At 42.9% G+C, this 25,200-nt stretch overlaps 1 protein-coding gene across 17 annotated transcripts in view; it reads left to right on the forward strand.

Moving 5' to 3' along the window:
• GLI3 (GLI family zinc finger 3) overlaps positions 1–25,200 on the forward strand; it is a 281,827-nt gene that overhangs the window by 161,285 nt on the left and 95,342 nt on the right. For 16 of the 17 annotated variants that reach the window (XM_042963632.1, XM_042963719.1, XM_042963712.1 and 13 more), the window contains one exon: positions 24,752–24,954. In XM_042963632.1, coding sequence (XP_042819566.1) covers positions 24,752–24,954 — 203 coding nt within the window. Of the gene's footprint in view, positions 1–20,676; positions 20,771–24,751; positions 24,955–25,200 lie in introns of those variants that run through there. The other variant, XM_042963741.1, reaches the window with a different exon arrangement.

Raw genomic sequence — 25,200 nt, forward strand, 5'->3', positions numbered from 1 at the left:
CCAGTAGATAAATCTAGAAAAGTGTAATGTTCTGGAAAAATACCAGTGAATGCATCTTATTATATTACTGAGATTTTTTGGAGCATTAATGACAGAACCTGAATGTATATCCAGAATCAAGCAGATTTTTCCTTCCTGGTCTTCTGTGTATTCCATGCCTTGCGTGGTTATCAGGGCTGCAGCCTTGCATAACTCCAGGAGGCCTATTGTAATCTGTGGGGGTGGGTGATGCTCTCTTGGCCAAACATTATTGTATTTTCAGATTTCACTTGGAAATTTAGACAATCGCAATATTAACGCTCCTCTCCCCCAGAATACAGTGGTATGTTTAAGTGACTTACCTTGCTTCAATGAAGAAAGTACTCTTTCTCTTGCATTTTGAGTGCATGTTTTTTTTTTTTTTTTAATTAGAGTTAGAATTCATTTAAGCACGCTCCCTTTTAAAAACTAGAGGCGCCTGAATGGTTCAGTAGGTTGAGCATCCGAGTCTTGATTTTGGTTCAGGTCATGATCCCAGGGTCGGGCTCCAGGCTGAGCATGGAGCCTACTTAAGATTTTCTCTCTCTCTCCCTCTGCCTCTCCCTCCCTTCATCCGCCCCTCCCCCCTACTTGCAGGTGCAGGTGCTCTCTCTCTTTCTCTAAAAAAATAAAGATAAAAATAAACTAGACATAGTGTATTAATAGAAACCCAAATTATAAAGTTTTAAATTCCACGTTTATTCTGGATTTTTACTTGGGAGAAATGTCTGTCTTTTACATAAATTTTTTTTTGACCCAGAGTTGTCTCATTTATGGACCAATATGAATTGAATTTCAGACAGTCCATTTGCTTCATACCGAACTCTGCAATTCATTTTCCTAAGCGGGGTCCTTAGTGACTAACCCATTACAATAATCGAAGCCCCACAGAGCTTGCCAGTTGAGCCTAGAGCTGCCCTTGTCTGGAGCTGTGGGTGTGTGCCACACTGTGCCCAAGCCTGCAGCCACATAGGCTACCCCATATCACCATCCACGTCACTCATTCATTTCAGCAAGCCAGTTTCATCTTCCCTCTTCTTTGGAGAAATGAGCGCTCATGTTCCGTTTTATTCGGCGGCTCTTTATTCTCTCGCTTGAGTCAATGTGGCTCTTCCCGGGGCTGCCCGGCTCACTGGAATTATTCCACCTAAGCAAGAAGAGGTGTCCCTCCTACTGAAAGTGGTCCGCAGCCTGGCGCCTGGGGAGAGGACTCCGTGCACAGCCGATCATTAATATTAGCTGTGACATCGAGTGCCCTGGAAATAAGTAAGGCTTTGCCCCATGATTGTGACTGCCTTTTAGGGAGGAGAGCAGGAAGATGAGTAGCAAGGTTGGAGCATGAATAAATACATTTCTTTCCAGGGAGAGAAAGGTCAAAGAAAAGATGCATCATTATGGTAAAAGCTTAGACAAAGGAGGAGTAAGGAGGTGGCTGGTGCTGCTACTCAGTTCCCGTCCCTCTTTTCTTCCCGCCCTCCCTGAAATCAGCACCTGGCTTGTCTTCCTAGGTCCTGTCCCTATCACGAGCGCATGTAAGTTGTTCAAAGCAGCCTTCAGTCTGGCCACTTACTTAAAATTTTGTGATGGGCCCATACACATGATAGTGGTTTTTTTCTTTCTGTTCCCTCCAGTAAAGTACAGAGATTGAGCAAAACCTTGTATTTGTATTTGGGGGCATAACCAGTTTGGACTGTTTGAATAGTACAATTTAAAATTAACAAAGTAGGGGTGCCTGGGTGGCCCAGTCAGTTGAGTGTCTGAATCTTGGTTTCAGCTCAGGTCATGATCTCACAGTTCATGGGATGGAGCCTTGTGTTGGGCTTCAGCTGACAGCCTTGGAGCCTGCTTGGGATTTTTTCCTCTTGCTCTCTCTCTGCCCCTCCCCCACTCAAGTACACTCTCTCTCAAAATAAATAAACTTAAAAAAAAAAAGAATTAAAATGAACAAAGTAGGGGTGCCTGGGTGGCTCAGTGTGTTAAGCGTCCGACTCTTGATTTGGCTCAGGTCATGATCTCATGGTCAGTCATGAGACTGAGCCCCCTGTCAGGCTCTGCACTGAGCACAGACCTGCTTGAGATTCCCTCCCCCACCTCTCCCTCTTTTCCCCTCTGACCCTCCCCTGCTTGTGGACACTCTCTCTCTCTAAAAAAATAATAAGTAAGATAAACAAAGGAAAGTCCTTTTTTTCCATTCAGTGCTCTACCGTAAACATTATTAGGACTGGTAAAGTACAATGACAGATTCCATCAAATAGCTATAGCAAATATTGTATAACACCCACTCGCTCTGCCAAAAAAAAAAAAAAAAAAAGAAGAAATGAACTTGATTATAATTACATCTCTGGAGTACAAAGACTATCCGTGTGTTTCTTTGCATTTGCTGGGCCAGATCCACGCCTTATGCATAAATATTCTTTTCAGGAATGATGATGGGCTATTTGTCTTAGGCCACTGGAGGATCACTGCCAACGTCTTTCTCCTGTTTTTGTTTGTTTACTATTGTTAGAGTGTATCACCTTTATGCCAACAAGGCTAGCACACTTAGAACTCAAAATCAAAAGCTTAATTAATATTAAGAATATATTAGGAGCACCTATAATGATGTGATGCTCCTTAGTGCAATGCATTCCCTGGTACTAAATCATTTACTGGTGGTAAAAGTCCATAGTCACCTAATGTGACTGGGTACTATTTAATATACATTTATTGCTGCTTCCCCGGCCCTTCATATGGAAATAAAGTTAATGAAATTAACAATCTTAAATGGAAAACCTAAAAAGGATAGCACACTTCCAAAAAGAAGGGGGGGGGGGAAGAAATGAATAGATAATACAACGTGAGAAAATATATAATGGCCATAGTTGTTATATGACATTTTTGCCTAATTAACTATGGGTGAGGTGCAATTTTAGACACTTGACATAATTATCTCCTATAATTCTTAGAGCAATGCTATGATGGGGTGGATACTACCAACCTTATTGTAAAGATACAGAGGCCTTGACCCAGAGAGATTACAAGGCTTGGGAGTAAGTAGTGCATCAGATGTTATGACCCCCTTTATACTTGACTATTTTCCTCTGCTTGTGAAAATCAACACTGCAGATTTTGCTGGTCTAGTCTATGCTTCCTTGATGAGCACAAAATAGTTGTAACAGTACCCGATAGGAAGTTTTCAGTGTCACTGGCTGTCAGTGTCTTATGCGGATTTCTAAGGTAGGAAATACGGCAGCGTGAAGAGCCTTAAAAAGCCTTTTGACCCAATAAGCCTATCAATGGCTGGAAAAAACAGATACACATCAATGTTTGCGGCTGTAGAATTTGGGACACCAAACAACTGGCAAGTTTACATATCCAGCCATAGGGGGTGGGCTGGTATATTGTGATTCGTCAATTGGTAGCCTATTGGGCAAAGCCTAACAGTTTTACACTTGAGAAGACCGTATTAAAACATGGGTAAATAATGGTCAGCGATTATAACGGTGTGCTGTATAGAACGTAAGCCATGTTGGACTAGGTCACCACATGTGTCTTCCTGGGACCGTCTTCCCTCAGATACCCATGGCTTGCTCCCTCATGTCGTACATTTGTCTGCAGTGATATCTCCTTATCTGAGAGGTCGTCTTTGAAGACCATCAACTGAGCAGTTTGTCAAACTGCCCTGTAAGCCCAGTACAGGCCCATGGCCTGGTTTTGTGAATAAAGTTTTTTGGGAACACAGCGACTGCCACTTGTTTACTGTTGTCTGTGGTGGCTTTAGCAATCAAGGGCCTAGTTGAGTACCTGAGACAGAGAGAATATGGCCTGCAAAGCCTCAAAGATACTTTGCCAACCCCAATCAAAAATAACACCCCCTTTTCAGCCCTACCCTTTGTCCCCTTTTTCTGCTTTATCTTTCTTTTTTTAAAGTTTCTTTATTTTGAGAGAGGGAGGGAGAGAGAGAGAGAGAGAGAGAGAGAGAGACAGAGGGAAAATGAACAAGTGAGGGAGGGATGGGGTGGTGGTGGTGGGGGAGAGAGAATCCCAAGCAGACTCTAGCAGAGCCTCGATGCTGGGCTCGATCCCATGAACTGTAAGATCATGACCTGAGCTGAAATCAGGAGTCGGATGCTCAAGTAACTGAGCCACCCAGGTGCCCTATATTTTTCTTTCTTTTTAATCAGTGAATACGTGCACAGTATTTTCTTCTTTTAGACTTTCATACTGCTAATCCCAACCCTTTTTCATTGCCTGTCATGTCACTTTAAAAAAGCAAATAGCTCTTATTGTTTGGTTATCATTTCTCATGATTAACGGAAAAAATGGAAAGCCTGCCTAATTTTTAAGAACGACTTTAGACCACCTTCATGCAAAGTTCCTTGTGTAAGTATGAGAAGGTGGGCGAGTTTCAATCCTGAAACTTTAGACATTTGAGTGAGCCCGGCGGCCTAAGTTTAGACCAACCAGTACACGTTTCTTATTCTGCATCAAGAAATGAACACGAAACAAATAAACGTATACTCCAAGGGCATAGCACTTCTTTCTGTTTTGCAGTATTTCTAATGATTGAAATATTGAATTCGGTCATCGGTTGCAGAGAAAGCAGGCCCTAATTATAGCGCACATTCACAGAGTCTGAGCGGCAGCTTCTTGGATAAAATTCCTGTGTTCTTTGTGCTGCGCTCAGCGGTCAGGTCTGGGAGCAGATATTGACTGGAGGTATTCACGGTCACTGAACCGGAAGCCGCCGGCTCTATAGAGCCTGCTGTCAAACCTGTTGCAGGGGGCCTGGGGGCTACTGGACTGTAACAGACTTTTTTCTTTGAGTACAATGCTTCCACTCATGTTAAGCCTGGCTTCAAAGAAAACAGAAATTTACTGCCATGGTTGTATTTATTTTTCAAAATATGCGTTTGAGAAAATGGAACTTGAACGGGGTTTGTCCCAAAGGGAAGAAAGACACTTTCAGGTGAGTTCCCTGTGATGAATACCACCCGGACCAAAGCTGCCCTGCCCGCTGTGGCCCTCTCTCCTTCTCTTAGGTAACAGAACCCGATTTTTCCACCTAAACAAAGACATGCCATTTCCTATAGCGGCACAGCAGGCTGAGTTCATTTCAGACCTTTCCCCAGGAGAACAAAGGCCTATGACACAGGACTGCCTGTCACTCATTTCTTTTTTGTTACTCTCGCATCCCTATCCCTGCCCCCAACCATATTCATATGTCAGAAAATAAAATGGTCACAGATTTGTTTCCAGAAACCTGCCCTTGCTAACTTTCTGAATCTCAAGTAACACATGAGCAAGATCTTTGCATCTTTGGTGATACCACGGACCTGGGCATACGGAAAGGAAGCATCAGGGAAAAGGTCAGTTTTGAAACACATTCTCTGAGTCCTAAAGTTAGGGGGGTGTTTTGGCAGAACATTCATTAGATAACTGTATTGAAAAGAACATTGAAAAAAAAAAATCTTGACCATTTGTAGTTTTGGTGTAATCTTTGTTAAAGACATATCAGAATAGTAATGGGTATCATTACATTGCAGTTGGATAAAAATCCACACCTTGGTCCCATGGTTTATTGGTCCCATGTTTGCTTCCTGAGCTAACCCAGCTCGCATGGTTTTCGAAATTCTGGTATGGAAATACATCAAGTGCAATGCTAGATCTCTACGCTTTGCTGCTGCCTCTCCCCTCCTTTCTGTCTCTGTCTCCCTCCACACACACACACACACACACACACACACACACGAAGAAAAGAATGTGCAGGAATAGCTAAGAAGTGGCAGAAACTGCCTTTAGGGCATGGGAGTGCATTCCCAGTAAAGAAAAAAAATAAATAAATAAAGGCCTGTAATCTAACACCACAGATATTCTAAAATCCAGTCACTTAATATTCTGGTTTATGCAGCATTTCACATGTTTATAAGTTATAGATATTTAAAACTTAATTATACAGCCTCAGAGAGATTACAGATTCATTAAAAAGTTCTCCATTGGGACTGCTCTAAGGGAATTGGAAGTTTAGCCTCAATCTGAAAATCTAAACTAGTACCAAAATGCATTATTGTATAGAATCACAGTTAAAGGGGGTTTTATAGATTCACCTCTGAGAGCCCTGTGGCACTGGGCAGTAGTTATACCTGTGAATAGTTCCTAAGGAGCCCCATCCTCCCCAGGCCCCATCACCCCCTGGTAGTCAGAGCTCTGCCTGAAGGAGTTACCTTAAGTCCTTGCAGGTTAAGTGATCCCCAGGGCCTTGCACGGCTAATGTGCGTCTCCCGCTGCCTGGGAATGAGTTAGGGTCTAGCCAGGGAACCACCAATACTCTTCTTCTCGGGACATTCAAATAGTACCCAAATATCGCCAAGTTCATCAGAAATGAACAGCATCTCTATTACATGGGGCCAGGGTGGGTGGAGGGGTGGGAGGGAGCAGGAGAGAGAGGCACTAGCAGTTAAATGATCTGCCTCATTTGCAAAACAAATCACCAAACCATGTTGCTTGAATATGATTTGCATTTTAAGACAGAGTCCCAAGAAAGCATTCCGGGCTTACTAAAATGCCTCTTGCCTCTATTCAAAGTACTCTCTGGCTCCCCCTTAGAACAAAATTCCCGTATTCCTAGCCTACACGTTTGCCACATAAGTGGTGCACACCAGTAAAAGTTTTCAGAAACAAATTCAAAATTGTCAATCAGTTACAAAGACTATCAGAGCTCTGAGAGGGAGTCTGATTTTAAAAGGTTTCTTACATCATATTTGCCTGGGATATTACAGATTAATGTTAGAACTACGGTTGACCTTTGAACAATGTGGGGATTAGGGGCACCAACCCCCCAGTGCAGTTGAAAAGCTGGGTATAACTGTTGACTCCCTGAAAACCCTAATTGCTAACCGGCCTGCTGTCGACCAGAAGCCTTAACAGTAACGGCGACAGTTCTTTAATACATATTTTTTATGTTGTATGTGTTATATACTGTATTCTTACAATAAAGTAAGCTAGTGAAAAGAAAATGTTAAGAAAATCACAAAAGAGAAAACACATTGACTGTAATATGCTGTTTTATTGAAAAAAATCTGTAGGTAAGTGAATCTGCACATTTCAAACCTGTATTTTGTTCAAGGTCAGCTGTATAATATATTCAAGGAATATATTATTTATGTACCTAATATGTTTATTGGATTTTTAAAATTTAAAGTAAGTATTCTCTGTATCTTCATTATTTGACTACATATATTATGTATTCTATGCATCCACACAGAGCTCACTTCTGTCCATTTTCTGTGTGGTAATTTCAGTTTGTCCTTGGGATTAGTACACATGATCTTCCTTCTTAATGGAAGTAGTCAAGAGGGGACAAGAAGGTCAGTCTAAAGTATTTTAATCTTGTTTTAATGACCAAAATCGGGTCACCTCAGTCTTTGGATTTCAGGACACAGCGATACATGTAGTTACGTGTATTCAGAGACGGATGATCTAAGTCAACGTTCCACTGGAAATCGGGAATTGTGGGTGTGGGGGCTGAAAAAAGGGGTCCAACTTCCTGTAAAAGACAGCGCTAAGCCCACGGAGGGCTTCTCTCCAAGTCGGATAGTTACCCTCCCTGTGAATGTCATATGCTATTTGCACGAATGTCATATGCTATTTGCATGAGAGGATTTTCTACATGGAGTCCTTGAGCATTTCGTGGGTCTGGCCCCATTCTCTAGAATGTGGCTTGCAGGCTGTGTGGGTCTGACCTGGGCAGTTCGTGCACTTGCCAAGGCCTTCCTGTGATCTGAAGAACAGTCAGAAGATACATTACGCCCTACGTAATCTGGGTTAACCTTCCCGCCTTGCCCCGTCTTTTGACCCAGGCAGACATAGGACTTTGCAGTTATTTTGGTTATTGTTGTATGCTGTTTCTCTGTTTGTTGGGAGGAGGGAGGTATGTGAACACTGAATTGCGAGGAATGAAAAGTGGAGTCTACCCCTTCCCCCCCAAGTGTATCAGAAAGAAACATCCTTCTTGGTCTGTTTGCTTTGCAAGGGCGTTCTTTGATGAGGCCTTTGTCCCAGGGCCCCACTGAAGGCTCAGTGTACTCAAGCTTTAGAAAAGGCTATTGGCCCTTCTTTGTTTTCTTTGTTGAACTGTTTATTTTGCTTTCTTCCCACGAGGTTCCCTGGCCTTGCTCTGACAACGCTTTTCTGCATGAATTACATTCCTCCGGGCCACAAGTCTCCAGATTCTTCCAGCCCATTTGATTCCAGCCTGTGTGATTAGTCCATCGCTTCGACCTGCCGTGGGTCCCTGCCAAGCAGGGTGCTTACTAAGTGCCTCTAACATGGAGACCTAAAGACACTTGGTAGCCTCATTAGTGAGAGGGTGGCACTCCATTCCAGTTTCGCAACACAGCTGCTGTTGAAGCATCATGAGCTTTAAAGTCGCTGAAGGGTGATCCTAGTCATTTGGTTTCCTTTCCATGTGAATAAGGCTGTTGGAGGAGAGTAGTTCAGGCAGTTCAGGGTATGACACCCATGCCCAGTTCAGTAGCATAAATCATCCTGGGCAGGGAGTGGAGGGAGGGGGTTGGGGGGAGCCCATTAGCTCCATTTAAGTTGAATCTGCATTTTGAAGGAATTTCATATTCGTTTTCATAAAATGCATTTCTGTGTGTTTAGAAATAATGAGCAACGGTCATAAAAATTATTCAGATACCTTAATCCTAGCCGTGATATTTTCTTGTGCATATATGTTATTTTCTGAAGTATGGTTAATGACTGAGACAGAGATGAGCAATTACCAGGCTTATGAATTAATGCTTTTTAAACCTCTGTTAATAAATATTAAATATTTGGGTAATGAGGTCTACCTTCATTACAGGTATTGGTGAAACACTGTGCTACCACTGAAAAAAAAAAAAAACAGCTGTCTTAATAACAAAGTTCTGTCAGAGATCTGTTCACCTTCTGGGTGAACATGGGTTCTGGAAGAACCCATCCTTTTACGCCTGAGCGCCTAGACTCTAATAAGCAGGTGGGGTATGTGGTACCTTCCTGGGAACCTGCATTTCTTGATTGAGTGCCTGCAAGTAGTTTTGACTTGGAACTTCCCAAATGAGGACCCAGGAATTTGCTCAAAGTGATCGATCACATAATCTGTGATGAGAATTGTACGCAGTATAAATACCTATTTATACATAGAAGCTCTTCCTTCATGACCTGGGGGAGGCCCCAAACAGTACGGCCAGGGCATGGCCCTGATTCCTTGGGGTCCTCTCCTTTTTTTGCTGGGCCTGGTTTGAACTGGGCTCCTGGTGCCTGATCTTTGTGAGCCCTGGAATGGCCATAAACTGTGGGGCACAGACTTTCTGTGGAGGGGCCCTCGCCAGTCTTCTCTTTGGCAAATAAATGCATTCACTCTGCGGGATCACAGTTCTTCACCCAGGGAGGATTTGTCTGGAAGGTGGCAGTTAAACCTCTTTTGGCTAGACAGGAGCTTTCTTGTCGGAATGGGCTCTGAAAACAGATCCCCCAATGAGCTGAAACACAGCTGCCATGACACTTCCTGTACCAGATTACAGTTTTGCTCAGTAATCATCTCTGAGCACACCCCAGTATAAAGTTGGTTATCTTAGCCCATGATAATACTCTTTTCTTGGGTTTCAAAGTGTGATTTCAGAAAATTCAACTATAACTCTGCTGGCATATGGCTTGTGATGATCATCTTCTTAAAACCAGTTTCTACGTTATTTTCCAAAATAAATGTGGCCCTCAGTTAAGTTCCATTCTCTGCTCTGTCACAAATTAACCGGATCCTTGAACACTGTCCCTGACCTCACTGAGCCTCCTTGGTTTTATCTATGAAATAGAGTAGTTGGAGTAAATGATCTGTAAGATCCTTAACATCCCACCGTTATGGGCAAGTTTTGATTTGTTCATTGTTCCCCTTTGTGTGGGGCACTTAGAATAGGAATAGAATATGAAAGTATTGTGGCGCTCATGTCATTTTTGTCTCCTGCCCCTCTTTCCTTCTGTGAAGGTCTGCGGGGAGAGTCTTGCCCACACCCAGAGCATGTCTCCCTCATTCTTCCTCATGCTCTCCAAGTGACGCTTTGCACATCCCTCTGCTGCCAGCACAGAGAGCCATTTAAATATCAATATTCAAACAGGTTGCCTTTGGAGTAAAAAGGTAACTGGAAAGCCATACCATCTGTTCTATTAAGAGCCTTAATAATGTTGGGGCACCTGGGTGGCTCAGTCGGTTGAGCATCCAACTTTGGCTTAGGTCACGATCTCGCGGTCTGTGAGTTCGAGCCCCGCGTCGGGCTCTGTGCTGACAGCTCAGAGCCTGGAGCCTGCTTCCAATTCTGTGTCTCCCTCTCTCTGCCCCTCCCCTGCTCCTGCTCTGTCAGTCTGTCTCTGTCTTTCAAAAATAAAGAAAACATTAAAAAAAAAATAAAGAGCCTTAATCATGTTAAAATATAGGTGTATGGAAGCATATATGCCCATATTTGTGTTTGGTTTGGGGTAGTTTTCCTTTGTGTTGAAAATCATAGACTGGGTTTGAATCCAGCTTAGGTATTTAGGTATTTAGGTATTTAGGTATTTGTCCTATGGAAGCCCAATTTCATTATCCAATCCCATTTTCCATCAAGAACTCAGTGAAGGAGCATATAGATAGCAGCACTTAACACCTGCATCTGTCGGGTCACAGGTATTTGACAAATGGCAGAATTACCTAATACGTATCCATCATATTACCGTATTTGAGTCTAGTCTAAGTTGTGCGTCCTTTTTCCACCTGTCCCCGTCTCTGAAATTGGAACGTGACTTAGAACCTATAGCGTTTCATGATCACTGTTGGTGACGTGGTAGCGGTGAGGAAGTTTCAGGTATCCATAACAAAATTATTTCTCCTTATATTTCCCTTTTTGTGCAAGTACTGGAGTGATCCATGATAAAATCTATGTGTGAATAAGTCTAAAAGACCTCTTTTGGTAAGTATAAAGCGAGAATTGAAAGTGATAAGTATTGTCATTCTGAGTGGTACCTAACATAATGCTGCATCTTTATTTAGCTCAATGGCATCTTGGCTTTGATGGGATACAGTATATAGCATATGTAACACATATATATTGTGTCTGTAGGTATGTAATCAGCAAAAAAAAAAAAAAAAAGTCTTTCATTGTCAAGTTTTTTTACCCCAAGAGCACAGCCAGTTTTTCCCAAGTGTTATAATAATGTGCCTAGTTGCAGGAATGTAAAGTTAAAGTATAGACAATGTTTGGGAAATGCTGTTGCCGCCTAAACCCTCCAGGATGAAGGGGAGGACGGCTTTAGCCTGGAACACTGTAGAGGAGGGAAGCATGTGTTGTGTGCAGGTTGTGTTGGCATATTTGTGCAGATGCATAGCACAGGCTCTCGGAGGGTAAGACTTCATGATTAATGGTGTTTATTCTTGACAGAAGCCTCCTTTATTTATCTGCAATACAGTTTAGCGATTTTATCAGGCACCTGAATGAAAAATATTCAGTCATACCAATATTGCAGTGTAAATTGAGTAGAGTCACTTTTTATTATATCTTTCTGCCTTATCATCTGCACAGTAATTTTCTAGCAGAGGTTTGATATGGAAAGGCTGGATTTAGCTGTACTTGACACAAAGCCTCTTCAATTTCCCCTAAAAGTTCAGGCTGCTCTTAGAAATGTGTGTGTGTCTGTGTGTCTGTGTGTGTGTGTGTCTGTGTGTGTATAATATATAAACCCTCCCTCTTATCCAGGCAATTTCAGGATTTGAAAGAATAAAGATAAAATGCACAAACCTGGATGGGAAAAGTGTTGTTAATATAAAAATATCTAATAGCTGTGAACTCACTGGTAAAAAGCTCCTTTAGTGTTTAAGCCGTGGCTCAGTACTGAGCCTTTGGCGTGGCTACGTGGTCCCACTTTTTTCTAATCAATCACCATCCAAATCCAATCAGCATAAAACCAGACCCTTTCATTTCTCCTGGGAATAATATCAAAGTTGAAGTCCAGAGTGGCCCAGGGGGGACATTAGTCGCTGTGCTGATGGAAAATGCCATTCAAGAGAGAAAGGAAAGGAAATGAGATCCCATTTGTAGGACACTCAAGAAAAGAGTCCCTAAATTTTCAACCAAACTTTATTTAAGTAACAGACTTCATCACATGAGGTGTCGGAGCTCATCAATGGCAGACAGGGACAAAAGATTTGAACCATAGAAAAATTATGCGATTTTAGGACCAGAGAGACTTTAAGCCTGGTGGGTCGAATGGAAATCCTCTCTGCCAAAGACTCACATTTTACAAATGAGCCACGTAAAGCCCAAAGAGCCATTTGCAGTAAGCGTGTGGTCCTAGGCACACATTCTCTAAGGGTCATAGGATCAAGCCAGGAATTCCAGCACACCATTTAGACATTTCCATGTGCTTAAATCTGCCCCTGCTGTGGCATCAGAATCCTGGCTTTCGCTGTGGAGAAGGGGATAGTAGTTAGTATACCTGGTGGGTCCTTTTCCAGTGGCCAGGGCAAAGTTTTCTGAAGCCAGGATAGTCACGACCCTACGGAAATTCTCATCCCCTTACGTGGAAGCTAATGCTTCCTTTCTGTTGAGTGATATAGACAAATTATTCCCTGGTACATTAGATATACTCTGGTGCCGTATTTAATTTATTTTTGAAAAGTCTGATACCTTCCCAAGGGTGAAAATTCTGGAACGTTGATAGGTATACTGGGGCATAAAGTCTTAGCACATAGTAGAGTCCTAGAGGTCTATAGCCAGTGAAGTCTAAATAGCCTGCCAAATCAAACGGGCCCACTCATTTTACCTTTACTAGGCCGGAGGCACCTAGCGAATCTTGGGGATTTTATTCTGGAGGAGAGCCATTTAGGTAATTAATAATAGTTCCTTGATGAACTTCCCTATTATCCCTTAAAGTAAGGATAACTTAAAGAAGGAGAGAAAGCGTGAGTCAGATATATTTTGCCAAGGATCATAAGAGACAACCCTGAAAACAACCTAGTCAGTAGTTAATAGTAATAATAATTATTATGAGGATTGTCATAGTGATGGAGTATAGAGAAAGTCGACACCGGCTGGTGGAAGACAGACCTGTGCTTGGCATGCCAGATTGCTGCTGAGAAAGGATACTCTGGCTGATTCTTGAAATAACCTCTCAAAATAGAAATTAACACAGAAGACTCATACTCATCTGGGCTCAGAATTCCAGATGCACCCTTGTCTTTGGCATGAATATTCCCCATACCACCTGCATAAGGGTTCAACGTGAAGCAAGGATTTACTGTTGGAACCTAACTTCCTGTTTCTAATTAATTATTTGCACCTAATATCTGAAGCCTCCTGCTAAGTGATCTCTCAGTGAAATAACAGATCCTGGCGTGGGGGCTCTCAAGATTTTTAAAATATCTCTTTACCTTAAATTGTTGAAATTTCCAGGTAAATTCACACAGACTTGTGTGTTGAGTTGGTTAACTCCAGCAGTTTTTTTTTTTTTTTTTAAGTTTATTTATTTTGAGAGAGAGTGAGAGTGAGAGTGAGAGAGCATGAGTTGGGAAGGGGCAGAGAGAAGGAGAAAGAATCCCAAGTAGGCTCTGTACTATCAGCACAGAGCCCCACATGAGGCTCAATCCCATGAACCATGAGATCATGACCTGAGCTTAAATCAAGAGTTGGACACTTAACTGACTAGGCACCAGGTGCCTTTAAATCCAGCAGTTCTTTTTTTTTTTTTTTTTTTTTTTTTTTTTTTTTTTTTTTTGAGACAGAGTGTGAACAGGGGAGGGGCAGAGAGAGAGGAAGCAGGCTCCAGGCTTGGAGCTAACTGTCAGCACAGAGCCTGATGGGGGCTCGAACTCATGAACTGTGAGATCATGACCTGAGCTAAAGTTTGGACGCTTAACCGACTGAGCCACCCAGGAATCCAGCAGTTCTAATCGAATCTCTTGTATGTACTTTATGGTCCTTTTTCTTTGCACCTGGTGGGTATCACGGTTCAGATCCAAAAGTTCCCCCGCTGAAGGACGTCATGGTTGATAGAACTCTACATGATCAGAAAGCCTAACACCTGGACGAACATATGTCACATTGCCCAGGGTTTTTCTAGATACTCTTAGTTAGCTCATGGGGCTTAGGTCTGTGCCAAGTCACCCCACACTATTGTGTTCCCGTATCTTTCTGTTTTGCTGTGCGTTTTCTTTTTGGAAAAGAACAGTGCCTTGCCACTTTGAGTTCTGCTTTTGGATAGAATTGGTAATTCATTAAATTCCAAAAAATAAGGTCTGTTAGAATGAATGGAAAGTTGGCAGGAATGTGAGAGAAATCAGACTTCGAAGTTTTTGTCAAAACTCCCCTCCCCCCCATTTTTTTCTTTTCTCATGGCAATGAATTTTTGAAATAAAACCAAGAATAACCATGCCCTTGAATTTACTTTGGGAGGAAAGAAATCCTGTTCGCTTTACTAAGGTCAAGTCAAGTCGCTCATTTATCTGCTGTGTGAGGTGAGGCCAGGTGGGGTGCTCCTAAGGCTGTCAAATAGATGACTCATCCTGGCTGCAGAACAGCTCCATCCCTGGGGGGTCCCGGGAAGTCACTGAACAGGGAGTCCATGAAAGCTGGGTGACTTTGGCCTTAACCAACCCAGAGCTCTAGAAAATAGCAGTGGCAAGGAGGGTGTTGGTTGTAGGGACCAGTGCTTGCTGAGAACTTACCATGGGACAGGTGCCAGGCTGAATGCCTTATGCCTTCTTTCTCGTTAACGCTTAAACAGTACAACACTACTTCATTTCCATCCAGGCCTAAAGAGCTTGCAGCAGAGCAGACTTCTAAAGATCTGGTCACTCAGAGGCCACCTGGGTGGCTCAGTTGGTTGAGCGCCGACTTTGGCTCAGGTCATGATCCCACAATTCGTGGATTCAGGCCCCGCGTTGGGCTCTGTGCGGACAGCCCAGAACCTGGAGCCTGCTTTGGCTTCTGGGCCTCCTCTCTCTGCTGCCCCTCTCTCGCTCATGCTCTGTCTCTCTCTCTCAAATAAACGTTAAAGAAAAAAAAAAAAATTAAAGATCTGGTCACTCAGCACCAAATCTGTCTCAGGGCTTGTAACGTTGACCTGTGTGAGAACTACCCTCCACAGGGAGAAACGGAGGGGAGTGAGTCCGGAGGCCCCGTGGGCCTGGCGGGATTGGCCTCCCCCGTGGCTTGCCCAGGGGGAAAGAGAGAGCATTCACAGGCGAAGGTAACTATTCCAAAGGACAGCCTGTGGTCTTAGAGGAGGAAAGGAGAAAAGGACAGGGTTCATTTGCTGTGTTACCACAAACGGGATGGGAAGCTCTCTAGAAAACAGGGCCCCATTCAGTGTTCCAGAATCTTACCACTGAGAACAGCTCTATGCCCCTCCATGTACCAGGCATCAGGTTAGCAAAAGAATCATAGCTGGACGTCTGAACTTCTGCACTAGGGAGTCAGAGTGGTTTCCTTGTCAAAGTGGTATCTCTGTGGACTTTGTGACAAGGCAACATATTAGTTCTTCTAATAATTAGTCCTTATATTTACATTTACAGTACATTATAAATACGTTAATTATTATTAATACATTATAGTTCTATTTTTTAATCTGTTCATAAATAACACATAAGTTATATATTAAGATATGTAATTATATATTCTATTAATAATTCTAAAAACTGCATACTGTTAACTTTTTTTAATGGTTCTGTTTTTCTCACAAACTATACAGTGATTGGGTAGTGACTGAAGGTAAGGAAGATGATTTCTCATATATTTATTACACATCGGAAAAAGAAGCATACCGTCATATGGAGTATTTGGGGTCCATTAGGATAACAAAAGAGGCTGCTAAAAAAATATATATGCCTTCATGGAACTGAAATATTCAAAACCAATGACAGGTTATTTAGAAACTGTTTGATCAGCTGCCACTTGGGTCGAGGATCCTGCTTTCCCCACTGGTTCTCTGTCTTCTGCCCTCGTTTGTGACATGTTACAGACATGCATTGATCAGGCTTCTTCTATCCAAGAGTTGGGGCAGAAAGAAGACTTACGCCGTGGGAGGTGGTCATTTAGCTCTAGAGGTTTATTTGAACCAATAGTGTTTGTTAAGAACTCTTTTTGATAACAGCACATTGCACATTGTGGTTACCTGAATGGACTTTGTTATTTATTTTACTATTATTATTATTATTTGAGTATAGCTGACACACAATATTACATTAGTTTCGGGTGCGCATGGTCGTGTGTGGACAACTCTGTACACGTTGCTGTGCTCACCACAGGCGTGGCCACCCTCTGGCACCTACAGTGCCATTATAGTACCATTACTACATTCCCCTGTATTGTACCTTCTGAATGGCCTTTCTTTTAAAAATTCTTTGACTGTTTTCCTGACCTTGAAATCTCAATCTGTTAACACAGAATTATATTTACAGTACAGAAGGGAGGTAAATTTTGTCAAGTTATTCTTTGCAGCCTTCTCAGGAAGGAATCAGGTCAAATTCAGCCACAAACAATTGCATTATCCATGTGATAGCTATATAGCGTTGGTTCAGTTGACAGAGGAGGTGACTGACAAGGGTTGGGGATATTCACGTGGCCTCTCCCTTTGATTGGCTTATTAGCAGGACCTTTCCTCCCCCAGAATTAACATACAGAAGCCTGTCCTCCATGGTTTACTTCGAATTTACCCTCATGTGCAACTATATTGTCTGTTTAACAGCAGTAAATGTTATTATTTATGGTATTTTTTATGCATCAATAATTCGTAAATTTCAAGAGCTATACATATATATCTATTTGACTGTCTGAATTTAATGGAAATGGTTGAAACCACTGTGGCACATATAGATGTGTGTCTCCTTTTTAAAAAAACATAAAACATAAAACATATACATATAGCTCAATGAATTGTAATGAGTTATCACAAAGTAAGAACCTCTGACCACTAGCCAAATCTAGAAATAGAACACCAGCACCCTGGAAGCCCACACACCCAAAGGTAAACATTAGCCTAACTATCCTAACGCTAGCGTTCAGATCTGTCTGTTATTGGACTTTATATAAATGGGCTCATACAGTATATTATACCCTTTTTGTAACCGGGCTTCTTCCATTCAACATTGTGAGGTTTTCCACATTGTGGTTGGTCATTTTTCATAGCCGTTCCCTGTTTCATTGTATGAATTATTTACCCATTGTACTGTTTTTTTTTTTTTTCTAAAGATTTTATTTGTTTAAGTAATCTGTACAACCAGTGTGGGGCTCAAACTCAAAACCCCAAGAGCGAGAGTGTCACGCTCCACTGACCAAGCCAGCCAGGTGCCCCACCATTCTGGTGTTGATGGATATTTGGATGTTTCCGATTTTAACATGAATAACGCTGCTCTGAATGGTATAGGACATTGTGGAACACGTGCACACATTACTGTTGTGGATGTATCAAGGAAAGGAATGGCTGGACCATAGGGTGTGCATTTATTCGAGTACATAATACCCAGCTGTTTTCCAAAGATGTCGTGCCAGCTTATATATGCACATTGTTTGAGAGTTCCTGTTGCCCCAGATCCTCATCAACACTTGCCACTGTCCCTCTTTTTAATTTTAGCCAACTCTGTGGATGCGTACTGATGACTTATGATGGCTTTACTCTGCACTGCACTTATTGATGATGTTGATGTGCAGTCTGGTAAATGCTATTAAAGGAACCTTTTAATATTGAGGGAGAAAGTATAATTTAAAATTTGAGTATTTAAAAAGTACATAATACCTGAAAAAAGTGCTGGTACTAAATATGTTAAAATACTGATTTTGGTTAGATCCGGATAGCTTGGACATAGGGAGTAACTTAAAAAAATTTTTTTTTAATGTTTAATAATATTTGAAAGGGAGAGAGAGAGGGAGCGAGTGCTAGTGGGGGAGTCAAGGAGGGGCAGAGAGACACGGAGACAGAGAATCTGAAGCAGGCTCCAGGCTCCGAGCCCTTAGCACAGAGCCCAGTGCGGGGCTCAAACCCATGAACCAAAAAGTCATGACCTGAGCCGAAGTTGGTTGTCTAACCGACTGAGCCACCCAGGCACCCCAGGGAGTAACTTTTTTAATGCTGATTTGAAATAATCTCAACTTTTTCATTTATGGATATAAACTGCTTTTATACTCAGACGTAAATAGGAAACACAAATAAGAAAATCATTTGGGAAAATCCTTTGAAATAATGTTTTACCATTAAAACAAGTATTTCTGTTTTATTTGTTAAAGAACTTAACCATAGCCCTTGAATTTTATATAAGATAATATTCAGCACCCTAGCACTAATGTGTACAACAAGCAATATACTCACCTTCATCTTCAAAGGCCACTTCTATTCAAATCATATCTTCATTTTGTAGTGCAGTTCACGTTCCATATATTTTGTAACCAACATGCATCCTGGAAGCTTCCTGTTGGTGCTTTCTGACTCAACAGATAACACTCGCTCAGCACTTGCTGGTTAGACATTCACCTGTATATGCTGTTCATCCTATGTGGCTATAAACTCTTTGAAAGCAGGGACCAAATAATCATGTATTTTGTTTCCTGAAATTCCTCCAAGTGGTGAAATCATAATGGATTCTTAGTAAGTGGCTTTTCCATAAAATGTATATCAAATGAACATATCATTGAAAATATTCATCTATGTAGTTATGCATGTAGTTTTTAAAAACTGAAATCCAACACGGTAAGTTTGTAAAAGCCTGAAGTCAGTTACACACTCCTGGGAAATACTCTTTAGCTCTTAAGGTAATGGCATTGGGATCTGAAATGGATCCATGCTATCAGCTAAGGCTGTAGCAGCTGTTTTTTTAATGTTTATTTATTTATTTTTGAGAGAGAGAGAGAGGCAGAGAAGGGGGAGAGAGAACCCCAAGCAGGCTCCACATTGTCAGTGCAGAGCCTGACGCAGGGCTTGAACCCATGAACTGTGAGATCACGACCTGAGCTGAAACCAAGAGTCAGATGCTTAACCAGTTGAGCCACCCAGACACCCCAAGGCTGTGGCAGTTTAACAGAGCAGGTATTTACACAGGGGTGGACAAGTTTAAAGGCCCCCAAAGTGATAGGAAAGCCTCCAGGACTAGCAGAAGTTGGAAGCAGTTGCCGACCATAATCTGAAGGTGCAGATTGGAGGGAAAAGTGATTCAGTGGGGGCTAGAGCCTCGGATGGGATTACACTTCTGGAGTTGTGGCCTGGGATTGGAACACCACCAGTGAAACTCCAGCCAGCGAGAGCAAGTGAGGGGAATAAATACCTTGACTCTTTCCTCTAGCACCAGCTCTTGCCAATGCATCTCGTTAGTAGAATCCAGAGGGAAAGTCAGCCCATCAAGGGAGTCTGTACAGGCCAGCCTTCCTGGGCATGCAGTGGCTCCAGGGGTAAGGCTGGCAAATAGAGAGTAATCGACACAGCCGTCTGTACACTTCAGGGTCACACGATGCTCCTGGGACAGAGGGAGGTTATCTGGAAGCTCACCCTGAATGGAGGAAAAGGTGAAGTCCAGGATTGTGCAAATTTCTGACGGGCATCTAGCATATTAGCCATGGACGTTTGTGTTATTTGTTTCCTTCACTGAATGGAAAGCTAATTTTTATTATAAAGTTTGATTTATTAAAATCATGCTTATTGAATAATTAATTAGTTGGTTAAAAATACATTATAAGGGATAACTCCCCTTTGTTCTCTGGTAGGCCACTTCTTGAATATGAAGAGTATCTACTGGTTATACAAGGAACAGAATTAAACAAAAGATAAACTTGTTAGGTAAAAAACCCCAACACTTCATTCTTCTGGTAGTTGGAGCTTTCATGCAAAGGTGCAAGAAGTATGTGTACATTTCCAGTGTCCCAAGCGATGTGAAAGCCATTGTAATAATCCAGCATATAAACCTGGTTTAATGCTCTCATAATGGGTAATGCAGGTGATTAAATACTGTGATTTTAATCTTGGCATTTCAGTAACCCAATAAGATAGATGAAAAGGCAGTAACAAATTAGATTATATAATGCTATTTCATTCTAACTAAGAAGTCCAGTTATCCTCTGCAATACGTGTTTTTGTTTTTAGGTTTATCATAGTATTGCCGTTAAAAAATGCTCTAATAAGAATCCACTATTCTTTTCATCGTAGTCTATTTTCATGACCTTGTGAAGAACCTAATCCGAGGTCAAGTTGTCTCCACAAACACAACTTTATATTGCTTTATTGTCTTTTTGGGAGAACACCAAAATGATCCCCACCTTCTTTCTTATCTGAAACTGTACTTCGTCTACCTGTTGGGCAATGTGGAAACCACACGACAGCCCTTCACTGGGTTTTTGTGGCCTTGGAAGAAATGGAAGCGGAATATGGGGTATCATCCCTGGGTGGGCATGCCAGGCCTCATTCACGTGAGCCAACATGGAGGGGTAACAGGACATCAGCTGCGCCCTGACAACCCTCTGTGGTTTGGGCCTCTGCTTCCCAGACAGCAGTTTGTATGATTTAGTTTGGAGGGTCCCAGGCATACTTCTATACTCTTTGGCGACAACATAAATAGCACAGAATCTCTGTTCTTGGAGCAGGTTGTAAGTGTCCGTGTTCTTCCTAGAATGTTTGTTTGTTGTTTGGGTTTTTCTCTCCGTGGTTTTTGCCGCCTTCGATGAGCGAGCCACGTACAGCCCCAGAACAGGGAGAGAACAGAAAGCTATAAAGGCAGAGAAAGACAACGGTAATCTTCAATTCCATTTCTGTGTATCTACTAAAAATATAAACCAAGAAGGGGACGGCTGTAGTTTCTTTTCCTGGTGGTATTGTAATCCCCAGTGCAGACTTTTAGTAAGCTTGGCAGATATTTACCAGGTCAAGTTTATGATAATTTGTGAAAGAATATACATCATTTATAGGGAAGATTTTTGTGGGTGCCTCCTCCACACCTCCCACCTTCTCCTCCTTCAAGAATCCGTCCGTCTGGTTGTAATCTTGAATGGTGCTTCTATACAAGCATTGAACACATCCACCTGTTACATTTAAAGACCTCAACCTGCCCTCTCAGATTTGCTTTACAGTTTAAAACAAAATAACTGTCAGATGATCTTGCTGCCAAGAATTTGGAACAGCAGGGAAATTGGAAAGGAGTGTCCAAAAGTCTTGCTATTTGGACACTTGTTTGCTGAGTTCAGAGTCACACACACCAGTTTTGTTGGGTGGTTCTTAGGACCACCAAGAACATCAGCGACCACCACCATTTACTGAGTGCCCAGGGCTTTTTTAGCATTTATGGAGCCCCTCCCAGGAGGGAGCTGTTGTTCCATGTTGTGTAAAAGGGAACTTAACCTTCAGTGACAGAGTCAGTAACAGACTGCATTCAAGTCCAGTGTTTTCAAAGCTCTTGCATTTAATTACTGAGTTCAGGGGCACTTGGGTGGCTCAGTCGTTAAGCATCCGACTTCGACTCAGGTCATGATCTCATAGTCTGTGAGTTCGAACCCCCTGTTGGGCTCTGTGCTGACAGCTCAGAGCTGGGAGCCTGCTTCAGATTCTCTTCACCCTCGTTCTCTGCCCCTCTCCCACTCATGCTCTGTCTCTCTCACTCTCAAAAATAAATAAACATAAAAAAAATTACTGAGTTCATGCTTTAACCACCTTGTGTGGTTTTACGATTTTACTTGGAAATCCAAGGAGGCGCTTCTAGGGCTCTGTCAGGTTGGGGAACGAAGCAGACAGGTATTGCTTTGAAAAGAGGGTTCCAATATTTCAGTGTTTGACAATCGCATAGTATGCTATATTTGCCATCCCTAATATGTATGCATGTTTGTTCATACGTATGTATATTAAGAGTAGAACAAATTAGTATAATATGTATGTATGTATGTATGTATGCACACATTGAACATTTATTAGATACCAGACTCAGTGCATAAGGTTTTCCTTAGATGAAGTTGCCAAGACCCCCCAGGGGGTAGGAATCCTTCCCATTTTACCCATAAGGACTAAGAGATGGTGGTCATTGCATACGAAGTCACACATGGGTTCCCTCAGCCCCCGAGCCCTTCCACGGTACCACTGCTCTGGTGGTCTGACTCACCTGTGTCCAGAATTCCTGATGGCCCCCTCACTGGGTAACCCTTATTTAGCATTTTCCTATTTGTATCCTGGGGATGGCTGGCCTGTGAATTCTAGAAGGTTTGTTGCTCTAGGGCAATTAAATAACTTGACAGCTTTCTTATTTGCATTCCTGTCTGAAGGCATGTCCTACCACCTTTATCAGACCTCATATCTCCTCAGCATCATGTCTCTGGAAGGGACATGCGTGAACGTGGCATTTACCACAGTGGGTGAAGGTTCCTGACTTCGCCTCCACGAGGAACCGGCTCTCTTCTCTGCTATTGCTTCTTCCTGGTGTGCAGAAGGAGGGCGGGGCCCTGGCATCTTGTGGGGAGGCCATGACCAGTCCTCGTTCCTGGCTGCTCCTTGCAGTTCTCTTCAGTCTTCTTGTGGGTATGGGTCAAATGCAGGTGCGGGCGGGTGCAGATGTCAGATTTCCATGGACTTGCACGAGGAGGTGGGCCTCGCCTGTCTCCTGGCTTCCTTGCTTCCTTGGGATCGGTGACCGTCCCGGCCCCGCCTCTGGAATTTTCACGTTGTTCTGGATGCTGATTATTTATTTATTTATTTATTTATTTATTTATTTATTTCCTGTGTATGGTTCTTCAAAATGAAATCTAGGCCTCTAGGAATATTCTCATGACCCTGGTCAATTCTGGAATTCCAGAAAAATTACAGGTTGCAATTTTTGTCTAAAAGGAAAAAGAAATGCCACCGCCCCCACCGAGTTTTAGTCCAAACTGTTGAGACCGAGTATGTTGGGGATCACGGGCTGTTACCTAGTGGATTTCTTGAAATGTCTGCGTTTCCACCTCTCTGCTGTGTTGGTCTCCCATCATAAATCTATAGATAGATTTGTATTTTGTAGGAATTACTTTTGAATCTAACTGGAAAGATTGATTTTCCTTTCCAGTAGAAAGGGAATTAATGAACTGGAGGCTCCCCATGCTCTAAAGTAGCAACATGTCTGGGGGGAGCTTCGGATTTAACCAAGGACACAGAGCCAACTTGTTTTGTCATAAAAAGCTAAAATAGGAGAGCCTCCTAGGCTGTGCTGATTTCTATGTAAGTGTAAGTAATTTTACTAGTTTCTGAGTGGGTGCAGAAAGCCTCAAGTTGTTTTGAAAAGAAATTGCTGTTTTCAGGTGGTGAATTCTCCCTCTGCCCACGTGTAAATTTAGAAAACTCTGGATTTTTATTTTCACCAAAAGTAGCATCTGAATAACAAATAAAAAGCCTCCTTATTTTTTTTTTTAAGTTCAAAGTGAAAAAGAGTAAGAGCAAATGAGAATATCCCCCCCACCGACCATATTTCACCCTCTTTTATTTTCCGCTGAGAGAAAATGCATTAACTGATCTTCGGTTTCATTTATTTCGTGCCTCGCTGTGCACTTGGTGGAGCTGGCTTCTCCCAAGATTATGTTCTGACAGGGTGATGGGGCCCAGCACCCGGCCGACAGGGCGCCTTTGCTTCGGGAGGCGTGATGAAAAAATGTTTCTCCCCTCCCTTTCATCTTACGCCTAAAGCCACAGTGGCGCAAGAGGAATTTGCCCTTTCCAGTAGATCTGTCTGTATCACGGCCTCTTGCTGTTAGGGCCATCCCCTCTGTGAATGAGGAAGCGGAGAGCACAGGCATTCAGCCTGTCGTAGCCAGTTCACTGGATTACCCACACAAAACATTTCCTGTTGGAGACGAAACCAGGCGGTGAGGGGGGGTGGATGCCCAAACTGGCCATTCTAGAAACTTCTATCCCCCGGGGAAGGACTCCCCAGGAGTGACTCAGGCCATGGTGGCAGCAAGGTGTGTTTTAGAATCTATTTTCATCAGCTCATTATAACCAAGGCATGCGCTTGATCAAAACCCCGTTCTTTTCCAACTTCGTAGCCCCAGGTACTCCTTCATTACTTCATTGCTGGACACGGCTGACCAGGGCGCCACTGGAAACATGAGTGGCAGAGGAAAGGCTCTCTCAGTGCTGGCTCACACAGACAGGAGGAGTGGTCTCCCAAAGAGTGAAGCCCAGATCTGTAAAACTGGTTTTTCTCACAGCTGCATGACCCCTGCAGTAAGCGTTCAAACACGGATATAGAGTGTCTCCTGTCCCATTTCTTGCAGACGTTTGCAATTAGCGTTCTTTATTTGTGGACAACTCTGCTGTGTGCATGACCGGATGAATTTGCAATTCCTTCTCTCGGTCTTTCTTTTTTAGTGCCACGCCATGATGGTGAGAGGTAAGTCCGCAGTGGTAAAACTAATGTTCTGGTCAAATGGAACATAGAATCACAGAACTGTGCTCAACTCAGGTGCCTGGTGTGTAGAATTTTTTGTCCTAAGGGAAGCCAGAGGCCAACTTTTATTTTTCTGTACTCAGAGTGCCACGAAATGTCTCAGGTTAATTTTCTTGGCCCAAACAATTGCGTGGTAGCATTCTGCCTGCATTTGTCACCGTGGTTTTAAGGTAATGGTACTGGAAACGTATATGGCTGCTAAATTTTCCCCCAAGACATTTAAAAATCTTTCTTCTTTTCCTTCACAGACAGCCTGTGCCTATGGAGATATTTGTCTCACCCGCACCTCTTGTGTCTGGTTTTCTTTCTGTCCAGGCCTTCTGCCTTATCTAGTAGCCCCACGTATTCAGACCTGCCCTTCATCAGGATCTCCCCTCACCGGAACCCCGCTGCAGCTTCTGAGCCCCCCTTCAGCCCTCCGCACCCCTACATCAATCCCTACATGGACTACATCCGGTCTCTTCATAGCCCGTCCCTCTCCATGATCTCGGCCGCCCGGGGGCTCAGCCCCACAGACGGTAAGTCAGTCCCCGACCAGCCCTTTGCCCCTGTTCCACCCATCGTGCCTCACCTGGAGCGTGGTATAGAGCAGCTCTGATGTTTACTGAATGTTTCCCGTGTGCCAGGTGCTGTGCTAAGTGCTTTAAGAGCATGCTTTCGCTTCAGCCTTGGGACACCTCCATGAGGGTGGGGGTACCGTCTCCATTTTCACGCGAGGAGAGCAGTGGGCAGAGGGGCCATGTGACAGGCAACATGGCCCGGTG

Source organism: Panthera tigris, chromosome A2 (assembly GCF_018350195.1).
Source record: "Panthera tigris isolate Pti1 chromosome A2, P.tigris_Pti1_mat1.1, whole genome shotgun sequence".
In the NCBI taxonomy this organism is placed as follows: domain Eukaryota; kingdom Metazoa; phylum Chordata; class Mammalia; order Carnivora; family Felidae; genus Panthera; species Panthera tigris.